Source organism: Rhyacophila brunnea, unplaced genomic scaffold (assembly GCF_057557595.1).
Source record: "Rhyacophila brunnea isolate RB1 unplaced genomic scaffold, BYU_Rbru_1.0 scaffold_23, whole genome shotgun sequence".
Lineage (NCBI taxonomy): Eukaryota > Metazoa > Arthropoda > Insecta > Trichoptera > Rhyacophilidae > Rhyacophila > Rhyacophila brunnea.
Genome location: NW_028232893.1, coordinates 10924954 through 10946973, shown reverse-complemented (window position 1 = coordinate 10946973; position 22020 = coordinate 10924954). Strand labels below are relative to the sequence as shown.

General features: G+C 35.6%; 1 protein-coding gene across 3 annotated transcripts in view; it reads left to right on the top strand.

Moving 5' to 3' along the window:
- Positions 1-19922, top strand: part of LOC147069478 (trichoplein keratin filament-binding protein-like) — a 168308-nt gene extending 148386 nt beyond the window's left edge. Inside the window, exons 5-11 of one of the 3 annotated variants that reach the window (XM_085950624.1) lie at positions 7835-7945; positions 9609-9791; positions 11841-11985; positions 12384-12671; positions 13562-13723; positions 15347-15538; positions 18549-19922. In XM_085950624.1, the coding sequence (XP_085806750.1) occupies positions 7835-7945; positions 9609-9791; positions 11841-11985; positions 12384-12671; positions 13562-13723; positions 15347-15538; positions 18549-18761 (1294 nt within the window). In that variant the 3' untranslated portion in view covers positions 18762-19922. The remainder of the gene's footprint in view (positions 1-7834; positions 7946-9608; positions 9792-11840; positions 11986-12383; positions 12672-13561; positions 13724-15346; positions 15539-18548) is intronic. The other 2 variants (XM_085950623.1, XM_085950625.1) reach the window with 2 other exon arrangements.
- The last annotated feature ends 2098 nt before the right edge of the window (positions 19923-22020 follow it).

Below are 22020 nucleotides of genomic sequence, written 5' to 3'. Positions count from 1 at the left end.
GGTGCAAATGACGCATGCCGAACGAAATATAATTTGTCATATAAATCTAACATGCGTCCATTTAATGTTCTGTTTATTGTTCTATTAGTAATAATAATAATAATATATTCAAAAACATGTTATCTTTTTAAAATTATTTGCCGTTTCACTGAAGTATCGCTAGAGCGTACCTAAGTGACACGGCAAATAATTTTTAACAGTATGTGGAACGAAATTTCGCAGTCGTCGCCAATCGAAGACTGACAGTCGAGGTGTGAGCACGTCAATTTGTTTTGTGATGGCGTTGGAGGAATATATTCTTAAATCGTCCAAAGATGACAAAAAAACGTTCCGCATGTACTTGAAAAAGAAAACATGTCAATGAATATACTATTATTATTACGAATATAATAATAAACATAACATTAAAAGGACGCATGTTGAATTTTTGTGACAAAATATATTTCGTTCGGCTCGCGTCATTTGCACAATCCGCGCATCGCCTAGTCACGATCTTTTTAGACCATGCCTCAGCTGAAGTATAGCCTTAAGTGAATAGATGTCATCTACTGTTTGTAAAAAAAGAGGCATGGATATCCTTTTTAATATACCTACCTATCAGTGGCGTGAGGTGTGATCATAGCGATTATGGCGACCCTCGTAGTCCAGTGCGTAAGTCGTTGGATTTTCATCCGGGGGCTCCGGGTTCGATACCCCGTGAGGTTACAATATATTTGTTTGATTATCTCAAAGCCTGGGTGTTTCACTTATATTACTAACCACACTGTTGTTTCACTACACTACTGTCGCTGGGCCTCATGGGCATGGCTTATTGTAGTGTTAAAGAGAACAGAACAATATATATTTTAGGTTATAGGTATGGATACTATCCGTGGCTTTCTCTTAGGTATGCTTACATACTGTAGTTTAAATGCTAGAAGATATCAATATTTGCCACGTATTTTTTTTTACTTATGCGTGGCGTACCTAATTGAAAAATCTGCGATTCTTGGTGGTGTGTCCCTGATAACTATCTTAGAAGTCGGGAGCATCAGTTGATTGTTCTCTCAAGGTGCATAACTTACCTGCTATTGGTGATGCCAATTGGGAGAGCAATAGCTCTGATCAACCAAATCGCTTCGTATGTTGATATATTCCACCTACGTGAAGATGAGGATAGGTGAGCGTTGTTTTATGGATTCTTAAAATAGGGCCATGCTTTATATTTTTTATAATTTTTGTTCCTATTTACTTTTCATATTTTTTGTGATTCTGCAATTATATTTCTTTCTTCTCTACACTGTTTTAATAATTTGTCGTGTTGTGAACGCATTAAATTTATAATTTATAATGTTCGCTATATGTACAAATAGAAATAAATAATAAATTTTAATAAACATAATATTATACTTGTTACATAAGCTCAATTTGATAAAAGTAAAAAGGATTTTAAGTGATACATACACATTAATTTAATCATAGCATCCAGCACTTTTCCTGATGCATGGAAAATAACCCGCCTAAGGCCGCTTCATAAAAAGGGATCTAGATCAGAGATCTCTAACTATAGGCCAATAGCAGTTCTTTCGGCTCCATGTAAATTATTTGAATCGATATTACATATAAACATCAACCGTCAAATAGACTCTCGCCTCTCCGATTCGCAGCATGGTTTTCGACTTAGGCGGTCCACAGTAACAAATCTTATAGTGTATAATAATTTTATTTCAAATTCTATGGATAAGTCAATTCAAGTTGATTCTGTGTACACAGATATTTCCAAGGCATTTGATCGTGTTGATCACGATATTTTATTACAAAAGCTTTGTACATTTGGCGCGTCATATAGTATAATATGTTTTTTTGCTTCTTATTTGAAAAATCGCCGTCAATTTGTTGATTACCATGGGAATGAATCGCGGATTTTTAGAACAAACTCTGGTGTTCCTCAAGGTTCAAATCTTGGCCCAATTTTGTTTTTAATATTTTTTGATGATATTGTCAAAGTTATAACCAATTCTTCTTGTTTGCTATTCGCAGATGATCTTAAACTTTTTCGAACTATTGAAACCCCATTATGCTGTGCGATGTTGCAGTCTGACCTAGATGCTATCTCGCAATGGTCTATCTTAAATAAACTTGAATTCGCTACCTCCAAATGTAATATTATTTCATTCAATCGTTCAAGGCACACCTTATTGTTCCCATACACATTGTCTGGTATAATATTGAGTAGGGTAACGGAGATAAAAGATTTGGGAGTATTGTATGATACAAAGTTCACTTTCAATCAGCATATTCTTAACATCAGTACTAGATCTAGCAAAATGCTTGGTTTTGTTATGAGGGTTTCAAAATCATTCGAAAACGTCCGAGTGCTACGTACATTATACGTATCATTTGTGTTGAGTATTCTTGAATATGCCAGCATTATTTGGAGTCCTAATAGGTTCATGCACACAATTAAGCTGGATCGAGTCCACAATAGATTTCTTAGATTTCTCTACTTAAGAACATACGGGTTCTTTCCTTATGATAATGACAATAAAATGAATTTCCCGACTCGTTTTCTTCTGGGTATGCTATCAATGCAATCCCTGTCTACCCGAATTGTGATTGTTCTTTTAAAGCATTTCTTTTTACTTCTTCGTGGGTTCATTTACAATCCGCATATACTGGCGAATATTAATTTTCATGTTCCCACCAATATCACTCGCAGCTCCACGGTCTTCAAGATACCTCGTCGCAGGACAGATGTTATGTTTCATGATGCTGTGTATCGTGCAATTAGCTTATTTGATGGCACCATAAAGGTTGATTTGTTTTTTATTAATTATATAATGTTTGTAGACGTTTTAAATAGGATAAATTTATAATTGTATATATTATCATATTTCTTTAATATTTACACATGCTGTCTTTTCCACTTTCTTGTCATATTAGTTGTTATTTGTAATTAAGATATTTTTATATATTTGTATGTATTATGGCGCATTGGCCAAAAGCTGTAATGCCGTAATACTCTTTTTTATAAATAAATAAATAAATAAATAAATTTATATTTTTATAAAATCGGTGTTTTTTTAAAATAAATATAAAAAATATTATAACTATGAATTAATAAAAAATCGTTTCATGACTTTATAAAAAAACTTAATATACCAAATTTTAATAATAAATAAGACCATAAAATAATATGTAATAATAAGATGGGATCCTTTAACAAATTCACATTTTATAAAAAAAAATGTAAGTTTTTCTTTGACCTAATGAAAAATATTTTCTTTTTAATCTTTCCATATTTATTAATTAATATAGGTTAAATTGTAGATGATCAAAAAAATGTCTCAAATTGCAAGCTTCATATTTTTCCGCTAAGTGCCTCTGGTAGGTAGAGAATTCGCCTTAAACAGCCCTCCCCCAGCATCCACAATCATCCTAAATTACAGTCCACTAAAAAGCGCCGCCAATAATATTTGGGAAATTTTGGCACGCACACGTAAAAAGGTTCGCCAACCCTGGCGTATACCAATGATTTTACAATGGATAGTCTTTATAATTAACCATTTCTTTTTATTCAACGAATAATTCACAAGATTTAAGAATGTACCATTCTAATTATTGATTATACATAATTTTTGAAAAACACTTTCTGATAAAATATATAGTCACTGTTCTGGCAGAAGACACTAATTCGAAAAAAAATACATATTGAGTTAGTACCAAAATGTTCCTTATTTCAAACTTTACCGTCTGGAAACCTTCTTAATAAATAAACAGTCTTTATTTTAAAGTCATCCTTTTTACGATTACTTAATAAACTCACATGATAGACCATTTCAAACATTTTAACAACTTCAAAGTCAAATTACTCAAAACTAGTATTCTCCAGTTAGTGTGTTCTGCCAGAACAGAGACCATATTATAACCAATAGAAAAAATCTTTTTGAAAAAAGTAAGCCACCCCGGCAAGGAATCGAACCTTGCATCTTCCGGGTTTACGCCGCCCCATCCGCGCATTACCTCTATGCTACGCAGTGACATACTGATTGCGACAAACTTTAACTATTGGCCACTTTTAATACCCACTCATCAGCGCTCTTATATCAATAGTCGGATAGTCTTTATATCAAGATGAAATATGAAAGATAATAAATAAATTGATAATATATGTAAACTATTTAACAGCTTTTTTGTTTTTAATTTCGATAAAAGAACATTCAATTTCATTTCAAAAACATGACAAATCACTTAAATATAAATTGATGATTTTTAAATCGCAGTAAAATTGAATTTAATATGTATACATACATGCTCAATTAAAAACCGGATATTTTTATAATAATACCTATACATTAAAATTTCTAATATTGAATCTGTTTGTCTACTAGAGCCATGTACAAACAGTTTGCCGTATATTATCCAATAAATTTGTTGATTTTATTCATTATCGTAATTTGCTTGAATCGTTTGGTTAGATTAGACCAGTGTTTCCCTAACGGCAGTGACGTCCCTAGACAAAATGCCGCCCCTAGGCAGTGCCAAAATGCCCCCCCCCCCATTTTTTATACATTATTCTTTTATCATCCTTTCATGACTCCAATAACTAATACATGTGTTGTATGGATACATTACTAACAAAGTATATACCACTAAATCTAATTTAAATGCCATCGCTACTTAAGGCGATACATCAGTGAAACGGCAAATAATTTTCAACTACCTATAAGCGCGACGAAATTTTGGACTCGCTGCCATTCGGAGAGAGAACGTCGAGCTGGTAACACGTCAATTTGTTTCGTGATGGCGACGGGGTATTAATTCTTAAATCGTGTAAAGATGACTAAAAACGTTACTCATTTACTTTAAAAAGAAAACATGTGAATGAATATATTATTATCGTTACTAATAAAACAATAAACAGAACATTAAATGAACGCATGTTGGATTTATATGACAAATTATATTTCGGTTGGCATGCGTCATTTGCACCCGCGACCCACAATCCGCGCATCGCCTAGCCACGATCTTTTTAGACCGTGCCTCAACTGAGGTATAGCCTTAAATAGACAATATTACGAGTTTCCACAGTTTCCGGTAAGTATGTACCTATCTATAATTTGCAAATCTGCACGTGTCATTGCTTGTCATCAAGAACGTGACGTCCAAGAACAACGGAAGTAAGCTAGACATCGCGAACAGCTCTGTTAAACCTTTTATGTTAATTAATATTTTGTTCCAACCGTGTACCAATTTCTATATATGCTTAATGATTCTCCTCGATTTGCCGCCCTACGAGTAACTGCCGCCCCCAAGCGACGCTCAATATGCCTACCCCCACGGGACGCCACTGCCTAACGGCGGTACGCTAAATTTTTTAAATGGTATGGTGTAAAATTTTCATAATTAATATGCAAAGTAGAGAAAAAAGGAAAGAAAGTCATTAACAGATACACAATAACCCACCTCCTGTATCACTCAGTGACAAAGCGTGGAGGTAGGCTCTTAAGATCCGACATAAATCGTGCACACTGAACTTTGTCAGTCATACTTATTTGTTTTCTGTGAACAAAGAATACAAATTGCAGATAGTGCTGATTAGTTTTTAAAAATCGATTTAACTCTGCCTAAACCAAACCATAATAGTTTATGTATGATTATGGGCGATCCGTCAAAAATTAGTGCACACTTTTTCAGTCATACATATATGTTTTCGTTGAATTTGGAATACATATTAAAGATAGTGTTGGTTAGTTTTTTTTAAATTCATTAAACCCTGCCTAAACCAAACCATAATAGATAAAGAATATTCTTCTATCCATAAGATATCCAAAATTATGTACCTAAGTATGATTTAATGGCATAAGTTTAGATATTTTATAGATTGACTATTATTTATTATTGCTTAGTTTACGCAGGGTTTAATTGAATTTTAAAAACTAACTAACACTATCTGGAATTTGTAGTTTAGTTATACACTATTTATGTCGAATCTTAATAGCCTACCTCTACCCTTCGCCACGGATATCACTACACGGTGAAATCTACGATTATAAAAGAGTACGAGCATGATTTACGTTTGGGAAACACTGGATTAATCAACTCCTATTTATGACAAGATATATTAATATTCAATGACCTCTTCTGTTTCTAATAATAATACATTCTTACTCTTCGAACAGTACTGTACGAAAACATTTTCATGGCTACGTGTTAAAACTGTGAACTAACATACTCCTCCCATTTAGTAAACAACAGCGCCTGGAAACGTAGCCAAAAAGATGTTTTCGTACAGTAACGTTGCTAGAAATCTTGGTCCTTTATGCAAAAACCCTCAGCATTTCTACAAGACCGGGAGCCTTTTTAACTTCTTCCAACTGCGTATTTTTTTTCGTTGGAATCATGTCGAGAACTTTAATGTGTGATTTATTTTTAGTCCATATTTTTTGTATCACATTTTGTATAATATTATAAAATATGTAGAAGATTAATTGACAAGTATCGTATTGAGATTTAGGGCCTCTTGTCATGCTGGGCCCCGATGCTTTACATATTCTTGCGACGTGGAAGCTTCATCACTCTACGGTTTTATAGCGTTAAGTATTCAAAGTAAAATAGTTTTAATTTAATGTAAATTAATTAGAATCATTTATTTTTGTTAATTCTCTAGTTTTCTCTCTCCTGTGACCACTTTTATTGGTAAACTCAGTCAATGCACGCTTGAGTGCGTTGCGACCTCAGTCTAGAGAATCTGCTCCTGAAGCATTCCCAGGCGTAAACAACTGGTGATGCTTCACATCGAAGCGTGGGGCCTTGTGATACGCTCTATTAAGACCGAGTGTGGTGCAGGGCCGATTGTTTTGGAAGGACCTATTAAGTAGTTTTAATTTAACTTACCCATTCATTTGTTCGAAAATCTTCTGTCATCGAGTATAAGGTATAATGTCTAGAAGCACGTAACGGCAAATTGCAAAGCATGCCATTTATTGATAATTTACATTTTATATCTTTGATTATATTAAAATTATTGTCTCGATTTATCTGCCTGCAACACAACACAGCACACACAGAAGAGACACCCACACACTCTCTCTCTAGCTGCGGATTGCACACATTGAACGCATTGAGTGCATCGAAAAGACTGTTGACAGGGGGCACCGCCACCTGATAATTTTTTCTAGTGTCACAATATTATGACTATGGCCCCCACATCCTGAAGCGGGTCCCCAGCTGCTCCACTACTTATCGCTAAGGTGAAAGGCAATGTGACGACCTACAGTTACGTATTAGAGGTAAAATTAAGGCTTTTCGGTGTATTTTTGAATACAACCGCTTTAATTATGGAGTTGTCGAATACCGAAATGCAATAATCAAAAATTGCATTGCACAATTACATTTTTTTAAATGTTGTGATGTGTGTTTATCTCACTTGGCTGGTCGATCCACCACACCGAGCCCCCCCTAAGTCTGGGCACCTAGGCTAGGGCTCTGTCAGCCCCCTCCCCCATGATTATGACTATACCTTCCGAAAATAGTTTTGATATAACATTTCCATAACCGTTTCCTCGTGTCAAGCCTATCAGGCACTGATAAACATAACCATTAGACAACATCTAATAATAAAATAAAGCCCTTTAACGAATGCATAGTTCATAACTTTTTTAATTGTGTTTGACCTTAAAAAAAAATCTTTTTAATATACATACGCGTACAAAATGACCATTCAGTCAAATACTCCACGGACAGCGCATCATTTGCTCAATATTCTATACCGACATCTGTTACCCGTACAACTACTGCTCACAGCGATAATAATTACGACAAACTGCATATTATGTACAATTTACATTTTCAGGAAATTGGAAGAGAGGCGCAACAAACTGACAATGATGTTTTTTCATGAAAATATGCAGTACAGAGAGGAACTAAAAATTCATAGCACCCAACAAAAACTGCATAGAAGAGGGTAAGTAGACATCTAATGTTTTGCACCTATTTTAGCAAAGTCTCGAACCTATTTAAAAATTATTAGCGAGGACACGAACATTTTTTATTTTAAGTACAGAAACCGGTTAATCGAGTAGAGACGAATGCTATAAGTTATGTCCAACCATGTTTACTCACGTATATATAAAGATAATATAAACTCTAAGACAAATAAACTTATCAATAACTATAAATGTTCAATCAGGACATGGCTTGAGACTATTCTATATATTAGCCGACTCTCACATCTAAACTCCGTCTGCCGCACAGCCATAAATCAAATCTTCTAGGAACGTCGCTCCGATATCGCATATGAAGCCGCGCACATCTACCTAGCGACTGTTGTGTGTAACCTCTCGAAACCTATATATATTTGGATGCGGCAACCAGCGAGCTAGTATAGGAATGACCAATTCGTAGGTATGCGTATGCGTTCTGGTGTCATCGACTCGCTGCCGGATACACATGCGACTTGTTGCTAGCAGTGCTAGATGTTTTTTAAAGTCGCATTCGACCAATGTACGGAGCTCCATTTGGCATTTGGCACGTCACATCGACGTATTCGACAGGTTGCAGGTGAGACAAGATTTGATGTACGAGCCGGCTTTTTTTTTCAAATCGGCTTAGGCATCATAGGCCTGAACAAAAACGAACTTTAAGTGCGAGTGAGTAAGCATTCAGCTTGATTATATCTCTGTACTATGCGTTAGAGTAAGATATTTTTTGTAAACGTCTTCGGTAAATATGGATTTGACTGATTACATTCATTTAAAAACTGCGAGCATGTGTTAGTGAAATTTATTGTTTTTGTGTTAAATATAAAGTTAGTGGTAATGATTTTCAGTTATTTTAGTAAAAGATAATATGGTTAACTATGTTGTGTTTAAATTTGGTAGCCGTACTGAAAAGCAACACTATGGTATAACGTTTCATAGTTAAGTTAATAATAATAAAATCGGGTTCTACTGTGCGTTATACGCAAGAAACATGGCTTCATTTTGCCGAACAATAGGTGCTCTCTATATATCATTACTTTGAGGTCATGATTATTTAAATGGCACATATTATCCATGAAATTTAAATTAACTCATAATATCGAATTTTTTGTAGTGTTAAGTTTATTTTCAAAAAATCAATTGCTAACTTTGAAACATTTGAAGATACTGTGCGTTCGTGTATACCTGTATTTACACTATATATTTTCATCTGTATCACGTGTAGCTATCTGACATGGACCAAGAGTAATATAGTAAAATTTTCTAAATACAAACTTGGTTATATTGCCGGTAATTGTTGATATATTTGTGGCTGTCGATGGTTACATTGTATTCAAACAGTGTCAGCAGAATCCATGACATACGAATCGCTTTCAAAATAATGTTATTTATTTAATTATTATTTTCTCACTAGATGTCTGGGATACTGAGTGTAAGCATTTTCCATCGTGACGGGTTCAATAAAAGGCCATTGCGATGGAACAAATCACTCGCTCGTAATATTCACTTTGTAAACTCACTCCGATATTCTCACACGATCCTTTACACCTCCTAATACACACTCCGTCACGCCAAGTCTCGTATCTCACTCGATTTCTTAGCACGCATCATCATTCGCCTCACTCCACCAAATATTTTTCTTATCAGATCATACCTTGATGCTGTACCGACGTCCGTCCTGCGTGACATTAATCTCGGGATCAAAGCGAAGGAGGATCAGAGACGACGCCAGGAAGCGGAGATCACCCTGTATCACCAATGGAGAGCCAATCAGCCGGTGCTCAAGGAGTATGAAAGGTCTCAGCGGCACGGGGCCCTCAAATCTGCATGGTATTTTGTCATTATGCATTTCCTATAATATTCTCGTGTATGTATTTGGTAGTTTAAACAATGTATTATCCACTGTGCATCCAAACTTTTAACCCTATTAATTGGCAACCGACTTTGGTCTACCTATACACACGAGCCATTCGGACGGTGGCTGACTAAAGTCATTTTGAATTTCTATTGCCGGGATCGATTACACCTGGTTGGAAAAAATTATTAAATATATTCCAAAATCATTTTTTTGTGTTATCTGTTATTTCTTGACCTAAACTTTTAGTTGATCTGATTTAAAAAAATATCGATTCGAATTGCTATTTTTAAATATACGAGTCCAAGATATAACATTTACTGGTTTCATCCTAACAGATGTCAATTGTAAAGAATATTTTTACAACACAATATTTGTGTCGCTGAGTTTCAAAACCCGCTATAACACTTTTTCATTATGTTGAGAAAATCAATAAAAACTTTTTGAATGTTTCAGTAGTGTTATAGCGGAATTTGATAGACACATTGATTTTGTTTCATAAATTACAGTTAATCGTAGCGGCTTTTGAAAGAGGCGATAAAATTTTCATGTAGAGATTTTAATAACGAATCCAACGATATATATCTTAATTATTTCAAAAAAGTGTTATAGCGGGTTTTGAAACTCAGCGACACATTTATAATATATCTGTTGACTTCATACAACTTCTCGTATTCACAGACAAAACTGAATCGATCAAATGAAAATATCTCACACTAAGCAAGGATAATAATTAAATTAATCCTTTCGAAGCGTATTAATTATTTTATTAAAAAAAACATTAACAGGTCGCAGTGCCACCTGTCAACATTCTTGGATGTGGCTTAGTTATGCAATATAAATTATTTTGATTAAAAGCTTTACCGTGCACACCATCGATCAACTTGTTCATTTGTGAAGCTGCGACGCTTAGCTGATGGTTTTTCCTCATCCATAATGTTTTATTTCGTATGTTTTGATTGATTATATATTGGATGATACACTAATGCGTTCATCCAAATGCCACATTGTTGATTTTATAACATTTTCACTTCCATTTTTGCACTCCTGAAATCCCTTCAATTTGAATCGAGCATATATAGAAATTTACATTTTCAGAGAAAATCGTGGTTCCTATCCAACACCATGCTACTTCTTTATATCATTTCGCCGATCTGTCACAAATTAATTGCATTATCATTTAATACTTTCTATATAGGTACTCGATATGCTAATACTAATCATTTGTTTTCTATCACAACCCGATTAAAATAAACGATTCGTTTATTTTCGTATCAGTTTATTTTTCAAATTTAGAATTTGTGATTATGTGTATCTTTTACTTCACCTTACCTCATTTAATACGTATTCTCCCTGTCTCGCTCTCTCCTACACATTTACATACGTTTTCTCTCATATGTTACAGACAAATTAAAATACATATATAAGGTAATTTATCATTGAACGGTGATATAATTTAAATTCAATTAATGTTGGGCGTGTTTAAATGACTACCACAATATTTCTTTGGTTTCTCAATTAGTTTGGGGATGTTTACGTGTCCGGTGCAGAGTATGGGTTAAATGAGTGATTTACCAATAATATAACATCACAACGAGTAACTTTGTCGAAGTAATACAAAATATTCTACTGACCAGCAGGTCTATTCTATAGACAAGGCGGCTATCGGTGGCTATCAACAGTTGTTTATCATATTTATGTATTGTGAGGTATGATAATTATTACAATAAGATAGCCGTCGAAACTGTCTATCTTGCTCAGAGATGGGCTGTTAAAACAGCACTTTTTGACAGTTAAGACGGTTAACTTATTGTAGCAATTATCAGCCTCATAAATATGATGAACTACTGTCAATAGCCGCCGATAGCATAGAATAAACCCACAAAGTCAAGAAATCAATAATTTTAAATAAAACAATGAAAAAAATTTATAACCATGAAATTTATCTTAATCTTAATTTAACTTATTTTGAGATCCATCTCTAATTTCATGGTCCATTTTTAGTTCTTTTCATTTTACTTCAGGATGGAGCAAGCTATCGAAAAGGATCTAATGAAAAAGGAAGAAGAAGAAAAATTGCAAAAGATCTTGGATGAAAGGGACAGCTGCATCAAACGACAGATGGAGAAAGAGAAGGAAGACATGTTACTTAAAGAGGAAAGAATGAAGGTAGGTACAATCAGGTCCAGATTTATACTTGAAGAGGCCCCAAAAACTCAATGCGTAAAAGTAAACGTCTATATTACTTGTGTTTTTTTTTTTTTTTTTTTTTCGACCATGTCCGATACTAATAGGATCATATGGGCCTCCACAGAGTAGAGGTTTGTATTAACAGATTTTTTTTACGAGAAATGGATGTCAGCCACTTGCTCAACCTATTAGGTCCATACCCTGACTCACACACATATTGAAAAACAATATGTGTACTTGCCAGACCCAGGATTCGAACCTGGGACCCACGGCATGATAGTCCAACGCTTATGCCGCGCGGCCACCGTGGGTGCTAAACTTGTGTTACCGGCACATAACTCTTATAACTAACTTATTAACAGCTCTGTCTAATATAGGATCTCCGAGAGCAGCTGTGTCACCAAATCGATCAACTTAGAGACTCTGAAAAGGCTGCCGCCGATTTAAGACGGAAGGAAGAGGCAGAACTGAATCTTCTGCAAGCGTTGCAAGCTGCGTCCATTGTCAGGCTAGAGGCTTCAACGTGCAGGGCTGCCGCACGGGGAATGTTCATCGGAAACATGTCTCTTTATGCTAGAAGACTCAGGGAGAGGGCGAGAGAGGCTGAAAGAGACGTAGAAGCTGATCAGAGAGAGTTGGCTGCTATTATTTTAGCTATTGAGGAGGTAACTATTGTCATTATAAAGAAAATAATTCGGTATACAACAAACCTGTTCTTCAAGATAACTGGATTCAGGTATCCTGGAAGGCCGCTAAATACTATCTATAGAGTGTATACGGCGGAGCTATGGGATGCTGGTATGTCCAGGAATGACACAAGAAGACTGACTAGCGATAGGAATTCTTTGAGGCGCTGTGTGGTGTCCATACGCTCCAGGTAAAGGGCAGACATTGCCGAAGAAGAAGAAAAAGATATACAAAAAAGATTTAATTACTATAATAGAGGAAGTAACAAAAATGTTTTGCATTAATACTTGATAGCGATTCCAAATCGTTTTTAGCATGTTTAAATTGGTAATTGTAAAATAGTTTATATTATTTATTTGTGTTGGCAGCATTGAAAGTCTTGTTAGTAAATAAAAAAGGTGGCCTGCTGTTGACATCTTGTTTTGGCTACTTATTTACATATCGTTATTTACGATTATGATTTATGATGATTATTCATTGTAAAAATACTGGGTCTTCGGATGTTCTTCACCGGCACTCTTGGACTTTTGTACGATAAGGTATTACTACCGATATCATTTTGGACTTCTGTGCAGTTTGATAGGTGCCAAAAGCAACTGGGGCGCTATGAATAGTATGAATTTTGTTGATTTTGTGTTACAAACATGAATGGTTGTCCTTTAAACGAATATTGTTGTGTCGACGTTGTTAGCGGCAGTATATTAAGTTACATGTTTTATGAATCTCAACTTAACCACGTACCTACATAAAGTCGACAACTCGCAGTCGTGCCAAATTTGCGTGTAAGAAGCAGCTTTTTTGTTTCTATATGCGTCATGAAAGATAGTTATTAAATTTATTATGAGTCCCAAATTCATATTTGTTTCAGGACGCTATCAAAGAGGAAACTGGTCGACAAGAATGGCGTGAAGCACTTATCGGTGCCCAGGAAAGTCTTCAGAGGCAGCGAGAGTTGGAAAAATGCCGGCAGAAGAGACTCGAGGACGCCATGGACGGTGAAGCCAGAGTCATCTTTCAAAAACAAGAAGCGGTGTGTAGAAATTTTAATTATCGTCATCAGGAATACGACAACCGTAGTGGGTCTTAACTCTCTCCACTTGTCCCTGTCCATAGCAGCCCTTTTCTGTTTCGTTACCCCAAGTAAGCGGCAGTCATTCGTAGCTCCATTTAGCCAGGTGGCCTGCCCCTTTTTCTGTGCACTATTGAATTGCTCGATATTACTCTCTTTGCTGGTTGATTGTCTCCTGATCTTTCTATAAATTGTAGAGCATTTATCTTCTGTTCTGCACCCAAGTTCTTGTTTATTGGACTCGCCACTCTCCAGTCGTAACATTAGGTAGACGAGCAGACAACTTAACCCTTAATTGCATGGTGTTCCCTTTCAGCAACTAACTGTATTATTCTTTATATTATTCGTGTGAATGAAATTTTATTTAAAAAATTACAGTTCTCTGCAGTGGATAAAGTGTGCTAACAAAATAGTTACAGTTTTTATTCACAGGTGTCACTGTTAATTTATAATAATAATTAAGGGTTTCCATCATACATTTAAGGGTTAAAGGGAATACCGTAGCAAAATAATGTAATGAAGTTTAGTGGTCATTCAAATACTTTCTCCCTCACTTGTTCGGAAGTCGCACACAGCACTGTCCAGGGGGCTCTCACTATATTGTGCAGTAAACAATATCACACAGAGAGCAGCAAATGGGTCGCCCGTTCAGCTTCATAAAACACTGATTGACATTCAGTTATCATTGAGCTAGTTCATTACATTAAGCTTGCTTGACCTCTGAAAACGGATATGCTGTATTCATTAAGGCTATACTTCAGTTGAGGCATGGTCTAAAAAGATTGTGAATAGGCGATGCGCGGATTGTGCAAGTGAGCCGAACGAAATATAATTTGTCATAAAGATTCAACACGCGTCCATTTAATATTATGTTATTGTTATATTAGTAATAATAATAGTATATTCATTGACAAGTTTTCTTTTTCAAGTAAATGGGTAACGTTTTTTAGTCATCTTTAGTCATATCACGATTTAAGAATATATTCCTCCGACGCCATCACAAAACAAATTGACATGCTTACACCTCGACTCAGTCTCCGATTGGCGACAAGTGAAAAATTTCGTCCCACCTACTGTTGAAAATATTGTATGCTCTTAAGTTTTATCAGAGTCAAGCGAACTATTCGATTGAACTATAGTGGAAGAACTTTACCTTGGAATTCCGCAGATTGCGATTTCTTCTATTGCGCACGAATTAATTACTATTTTGTCTGCTCTTACATGAAACCTATCGCATTGTTTTCTCTCGCACGGCATCGCTCTAACTACGTTATATTTTCTGCCGAAACTATCGAACTTCACGCTTATGTGGTATGTTTATAGGTACATGATCAGAATTATACACCTTTGTTGTAAAAATTGTCATTCTAAATTTTAATAAACCATAAATACAGTTCCCAAGATTTCCTAATATAAATAAGGGACTTTTAAAAACTAACTAACAATGTGTGCAATTTGTAGTATTAGTTCAATGAAAACAAATACTAATGACCGAGAAAGCTTTGTGTGCACTATTTATGTCGGAACAGCCTACCTCTACTCTTCGCCACTGCCGTATCGTTATTATAGTTGTTTTGTTTTCAGATCTGGCAACAAGAGCATGCCGCCCGCCAAGCATTATTAGACGAAGTGTTGACAACTTTAAAGATGCAAGTCAAAGACAAACTGATGAAAAACAAAGAAGAGCAAAAAGAAAATATTCTTGAACGAGAGATCATGCTGGAAAGTATTGAACTTGCCAATAAGGAAATGGAAGACAAGGAAATTGATAAACAGGTGTGAAAGAAATAACCACTTATTCCATTACATTGAAAAGTAATTAATTATAATCTGTAAATTATTTCACAAGATTTTTTGTATAGACTTCCCCATGCTCCACTATCACACTTTGTCATAAAATCTTTTCTCACCTGTCTAAAGGCCTAATTACACCAAGAGACTCGCAGACCCAATCAGATTCAACGATCTTTGTGAGCAATCGTTGACTTTAATTAGCAATTACACGGAACGGTTCAGCTACCAGCTCGATCATGTTGACACTTGATTTGATTGGTTCATAATTTATATTCAGTTTTATAACTATGTACTAACATTTCAATCACCATTTGTAGTTGTTTGGTGTTTTAATTTGGTATGATGTACAACTCCTAAGTTTAATTTTATATGAATACACTAGCTGACTCGGCAAACGTTGTTCTGCCATATAAATTATTTCTAGTGAATATTTTGGTTGTTAAATAAAAAATAACGAATGTATCGTAATTGTGTGGGGATTGGATCTGTGACAGAAAGAGGAATAGAGTGCTATAGACGATGACCGCCGATAAAAACAAAAAATATCAACCATTCATTTTCTCAATTCAAAATGAGTAATGATGTTCATAATGAATGAATTACCTGTGACAGGATCTCGTTGTTTACTGTTTATGCAATATCCGTCTTGTGACTTCCAGAAAATTAGCGGATATTGGAGAGCGTCGTATGAACGGTGTGTGTCAGCGATGAACTCCAGATTATTGTTTCTTCTTCGAATCACGATTTCTCGCGTCGATGTGCGGTCGCCAACCATGATTCCAGCAATGTCGTCAACAACAGTCGCATTGAATCGACATACGTGCTCTCCAGCTGGTGTTTTATCAGGATTGATGACTATAGCGTGATTGTCACTTTGCAATTCGTGCATGTGTGCTTTGAAGAATTTCAATAATTCATTGTGCTCATTCAACAGGGCGTCCAGTTCGCCGACGATGCGCCTGGCATTAGGCAAATTGAGGCTATTGTAGCCGCAACGTACATCCACATGATTGATGTCCTCGCCGCGCCCATGAAGTAGATTTGTAAAAATGTATGTGGTTCGTTTGGCATTGGCAGCAATGAGCCTACTTTGTGGTATATTTGGCCTTTGATTTTGAACGTAGAATGGAATTGTTGACCATTTGCCGCAGTATTTTGAACTATTTCTGTTGCTCCGGACGAAGTCATTTTCTTTCATTCGAAGCATGAATTGAATGTACGAATGGACTTCAGGAACAGGTTTGAATCTGGAACCGTGCCGATGAGCAAGCCGTTCAATGGTTCTGGTGGTATCTCAATTTCTGGTAGTTGCGCTTTTCCTGATGCGCAACACATCCCGGCTGACTCATGTTTGAATTCGAGCGCATGACAATGGGGACATTCTTTGTCCATAGCACCAATCAGCACTTTCGGATGAGCGGAATATTCAATATCTGGCTCGTACTCGAATGCGAGATGAAGGAACGAAGCGGATGTTAATGTTCGATGTACTTGTTGGCGTTGTCGGTCATTTGCTCTACGCGTGTTAACTACGAACCAGCGCGCTTGGCTCCGTTCCAATTGTCGTTGTTGATTTCGTTCAGCTCGTGCCTCTTGTGATTGAGATGCACGCAATTGCGACATGCTTACACGCAAGTTTTTGTTATCTTGTTGGATTTATTCGTCTGTTCTTTCTGCTCTACTATTTTGCATGTTTGTTGCTTTATTAGTTCGACGGCCCAAATGGCCCCCTTGCTTCTTGCTGGCATTGTGCACTGTAATACACGCACATAAAAATAGATAAATTAAAATAAATCGTACAAAATTTTGCACGCACTGCGTTTTGATATGCCGAATGAAATGTCAAAATGACGCGACGCTTCTCTTGAATTCTTCTCGGACGTAGCGCTATCTGTCATTCAACAACATAAATAATTTCGTTTTGTTTGAAATACGGTTAAATTTGTTCATACAAAAATAATAAAATCTCGATTTAAAAATGGGAGGGTGGGAGTAGGAGGGTGAAAATTTGGGGTTATAGGTATTTTTTTTGCCAAATAATAAAAAAAATACAAAAAAAAGATTGTCAAAAAAATAAAAGAAAAATTTTCTGGATAGAGATACCCTAATCACCTAGCGATATGAAATATACTTGTTGACCTATTCTCATACCCAAAAAATATACATAAAAAAAATCATATAAATCGGTCGAGCCATTTCGGAAGAGTTCGACCACAAACATCGTGACACGAGATTTTTATATATATAGAGATATTTGATTAAGAAACACAGAACTGCTTTTAATGGTTGTTTATTGTATGCACTTGTAAACTGTAGGTATTACATTTTGAGGATTTATATATCGTCTCTGTTCTGGCAGAACACACTAACTGGAGAATACTAGTTTTGAGTAATTTGACTTTGAAGTTGTTAAAATGTTTGAAATGGTGTATTATGTGAGTTTATTAAATAATCGTAAAAAGGATGACTTTAAAATAAATACTGTTTATTTATTAAGAAGGTTTCCAGACAGTAAAGTTTGAAATAAGGAACATTTTGGTATAACTAACTCAATATGTCATTTTCTCGAATTAGTGTCTTCTGCCAGAACAGTGACGATATTTAGTTATCTATGTGAATTTAATATTTAATAGTTTAACGTCATTCTCGAATAAACACAGTATGCAAGGAACGATTATTCAATTGAGAGATTATTTGTGAACTGCTTGATTGAAAGTTTTGATATCGGCTAATCATTATATCTAATACAATGTAATATTATAAGTTCGAATGAAGAGTACTTAATTATCATCTGCGATTGTTAGTTCTATTTTATGTTGATAGATGTTACTATAGGTTCCACAGTTTTTTATTCTTTTGAAAGTAGTTACAATAAAATTATAGTAATTTGAAATTTTCATCGGATTCTAACGTATTGTACAGTCAGCAATTCACCGAGTCATAACTTACCATGTGTCCTAGACTTTGTTATATTGTATTCTTTGATTTTCAGAGAGCCCAGCAGGGATTGAACAAGATGGTATCTCTTCAAACGGAAATGCGACAATTAGAAAGGGAAGAAAAAGAAATTGTAGAAAGGAAACAGAGAGAAAAAGAATTGAGAGACGCGGCCCGAGAAGAGGAAAGGTTGAGATGCGAAATAATAAGACTGCAAAGAGAAGGGTGTGGTTTCCAAACACATAGGCGGCGAAGAGTCAATTGGTAAAGGTCTTAGTCACGGTTCGGACAACATAATTTGTTTACTACTCCCACACAGGACATAATATCGCCATCTTTGTTTGATGATGTGTTCTAGCTAATTATTTTTCCAAGGATTGTTAACTATCTATTGCTAGAAACTTTCACGTTTAGTTGTTATCGTATTTGATTTTTAGGCTTTCACTGTGTATTCTTCCTTTTTCTTTTTTCCTTGAGGTTTCAGGCTTGATGTGGTAAAGTTTACTGTTAGGTGTATGCATCGCCCCCACATCCTGAAGCGGGCCCCAGGCCAGGATCTATGGTGGGGCTCCTTACCTATCGCTAAGGTTCGGCAGTGTGATTTTCTACAGTAGTGGTCCCCAAGTGGTTTCCACGGACCCCAGGGTTAAGGGTATTCTGGGTATTTTTAGCAATTTTTAAATAAATCCAGTTGATTTATGGATTTGTCGGCACTTAGCATATTATGAAGCACTGGTCGCTGCCTCCTTTTGTGGTAACCAATTAACATGCAACCCTTCGCCATATTGGATAAAAGGACATTTTGTAACTTAAATTAATTATAAAATAAAATTCTATACGTGAATTATCATTTAATTATATCTATCATCATAATATCACATCGCACAGCCACCTACTTTTAAATGTTAATAATCATTAAGGAAAAAAATGTGTTTTTTCACTTGACTGGTCGACCCGCCACGCAGGGCCCCCAAGCTAGAGCCCTGTCAGCCCCCCCCTTGGCGCCATGGGTGTATGAATTTAAACACCCATCTAAAGGTCTATTTACACCAGCAGACTCGCATACCTTGCCAAATTCAATGCTTCACATTGATCGTCGTGAGTATCTAATCGTCGACTTTAAATAGCAATTTCACAGAACGATTCAGCCACTAATATGATTGTATTGACGTTTGATTTGATTGGTTCATAATGTACATTCAGTTGTTAGTGTTAACAATTATTACAAGTAAACCAAAAAATATGTATGGCACTAAACAGTCTTCCCTCATATGTTGTTACTTTAAATGCCTATTGGAGAAATGAGGCGTCTAATTCAAAAAAGCGATAAGTCCGGTCAAAATCGAGAAAAAAATACGCACGTATTCTTTGTATAATTTTATACAATACATATTGATCTATAAATTCCAAAACGTGACAAAACCCTACGAAAAAAAATATTTGATGTCTCGATTTATTACAAAAAGCGCCAAGTCCGTGTTTCATATTATTTAAAGCTTGGTTGATTTCGCGCGTATTTAAGTAAACCAATGAGGGGACGTTCAATATTGTAAAAGGCGTCTCCCATGCTGTAGCGTCTGGTAAACTCATGACAGTGCCACGGAAATATGTGCCTTATGCGGAATAAATTAAAAAGTGAGGTACAAGTAGCGCTACGTCCAAATTTATTTTGCCTATATTTATTACATTTAAGAGTTTATCGGCTGAAACAAATCGCCATTTGGTTCTAATTTCGACATAGAATACAACGGAAAAAATAATCTTACGTTAAAACAAATAATTGAAGCTTGAAACATAAAAACGTTGTTTCCCGCAAATTTCGAATTGTGGACTTGTCGCTTTTTGTAATTAGACGCCTCAAATATTGGAGATTGGAGAAACTAACAAGTTGCTGATTGTATTTACTAGCCTATTAATTTTGTTTTGTATTGTCTGTTAAAATAATGAATAAAATCAGGCAACTTTTATTATGTAAAAGTCAAATTTGTATCATAATATTTTAAAATCAAGACAGGACATAATATATATATTATTTTTAACACTACAACGGGCCATGAGGCCCAATGACAGTAGTGTAGTGAAACAGTAGTGTAGTTAGTAATAGAAGTGAGACAAACATAAACACTCACTTTGAGAAAATCACATAAATATATTGTGACCACAACGAGAATCGATGAAAGGTCAGCGCCTTACGCACTGGACCACGACACGCCATGTGCGTTATTGGAAGTTCACAGCTAATTTGGATATCTTAGTGCATTCGAGGTAATCTTCGACCCAACTGTCTCTGATCGGAGAGTGAGTCAAGAACTAAAAATTGGAATTATTTTGGCATGACTACGTGTTTTGTTGACGTGTTTATGTGTTATCTGATACCTAACATGCCTCCGCATTGAGTTCACAAGTTGAGGAAAGAAGGAGTAGGAAAAATACACGGTGACAGCCTAAAAATCCAATACAATGTCAGCTATCAATAAATGAATTATGTTGAATTATATTTATTTATGACAAAATTGATAATCATTTCATAATATAATCTAGTGTTTAATTAAATATTTCTTGTGATCTCTATATTATAAGAATCTTAATGAATTATCAATTGTAAGGCAGAATATCTCAGATGACAACCACAGTAAGATCTATACACAGCTTTAAATGAGACGTCTGCCACATATTTCACTGTATAATTTTTACATTACATAACATTATCTAATAAATGAATTTAATCCTAATGTGTCTAGTTATTACTAGGTATGCAAAATTTCACCGATAATTTTACCATTTAAAAGTCTGAGAAAAGACTCTTATTAATGAGATTTCCACAATTTAAAAAAATACACTATGCCGACTCGCACATCTAAACTCGTCCCATCTGCAACATGTCGAATACGCCGAACAAGATACAATTTGAAACTCAGTGCCAGCACTAGTGAGATCGCTGACACTGCATGCTGGCAGTAAGTTCTTCGCCGGCTCGCACATCTAAACTTGTCTTATCTGCAACCTATCGAATACGTCGATGTGACGTAATCGCTATTTTTTACAAAACACACGTTACCAAATGGAGCTTCGCACATTGGTGGAATGCGACGTTTTAGTTTAAAAAAAAACATCAGGTGTCGAACAACAAATTGCACGCAACTCGCGCAGCAGGTTACTCACCGTCAGTGTTGCAGTTACGCCTGCACAAACCGCTACTAGTCGGCCATTTTAATTCAAACGTCACCGTATCTCCTACAAAATGACAGATGAGCGCACCAATATTTACTTTGTCCAAGGGATTGAAATATAATTACACATGCATATGATTATACGAGGAGATACCACTTCAGAAGATTTCTGCGCTCAATATATAATAATACGTTTCGAGAGGTTGCACTGTCGCTAGGCTCATGTGCACGGCTATGCAACATGAATGCAACATTCCTACAAGGTTAGATTTATAGCTATGTTGCAGACGAGGCGAGTTTAGACGTGCGAGTCGGCTAATACATTGCTTTGTAGCCGAAATACGTTCATAAAAAGTT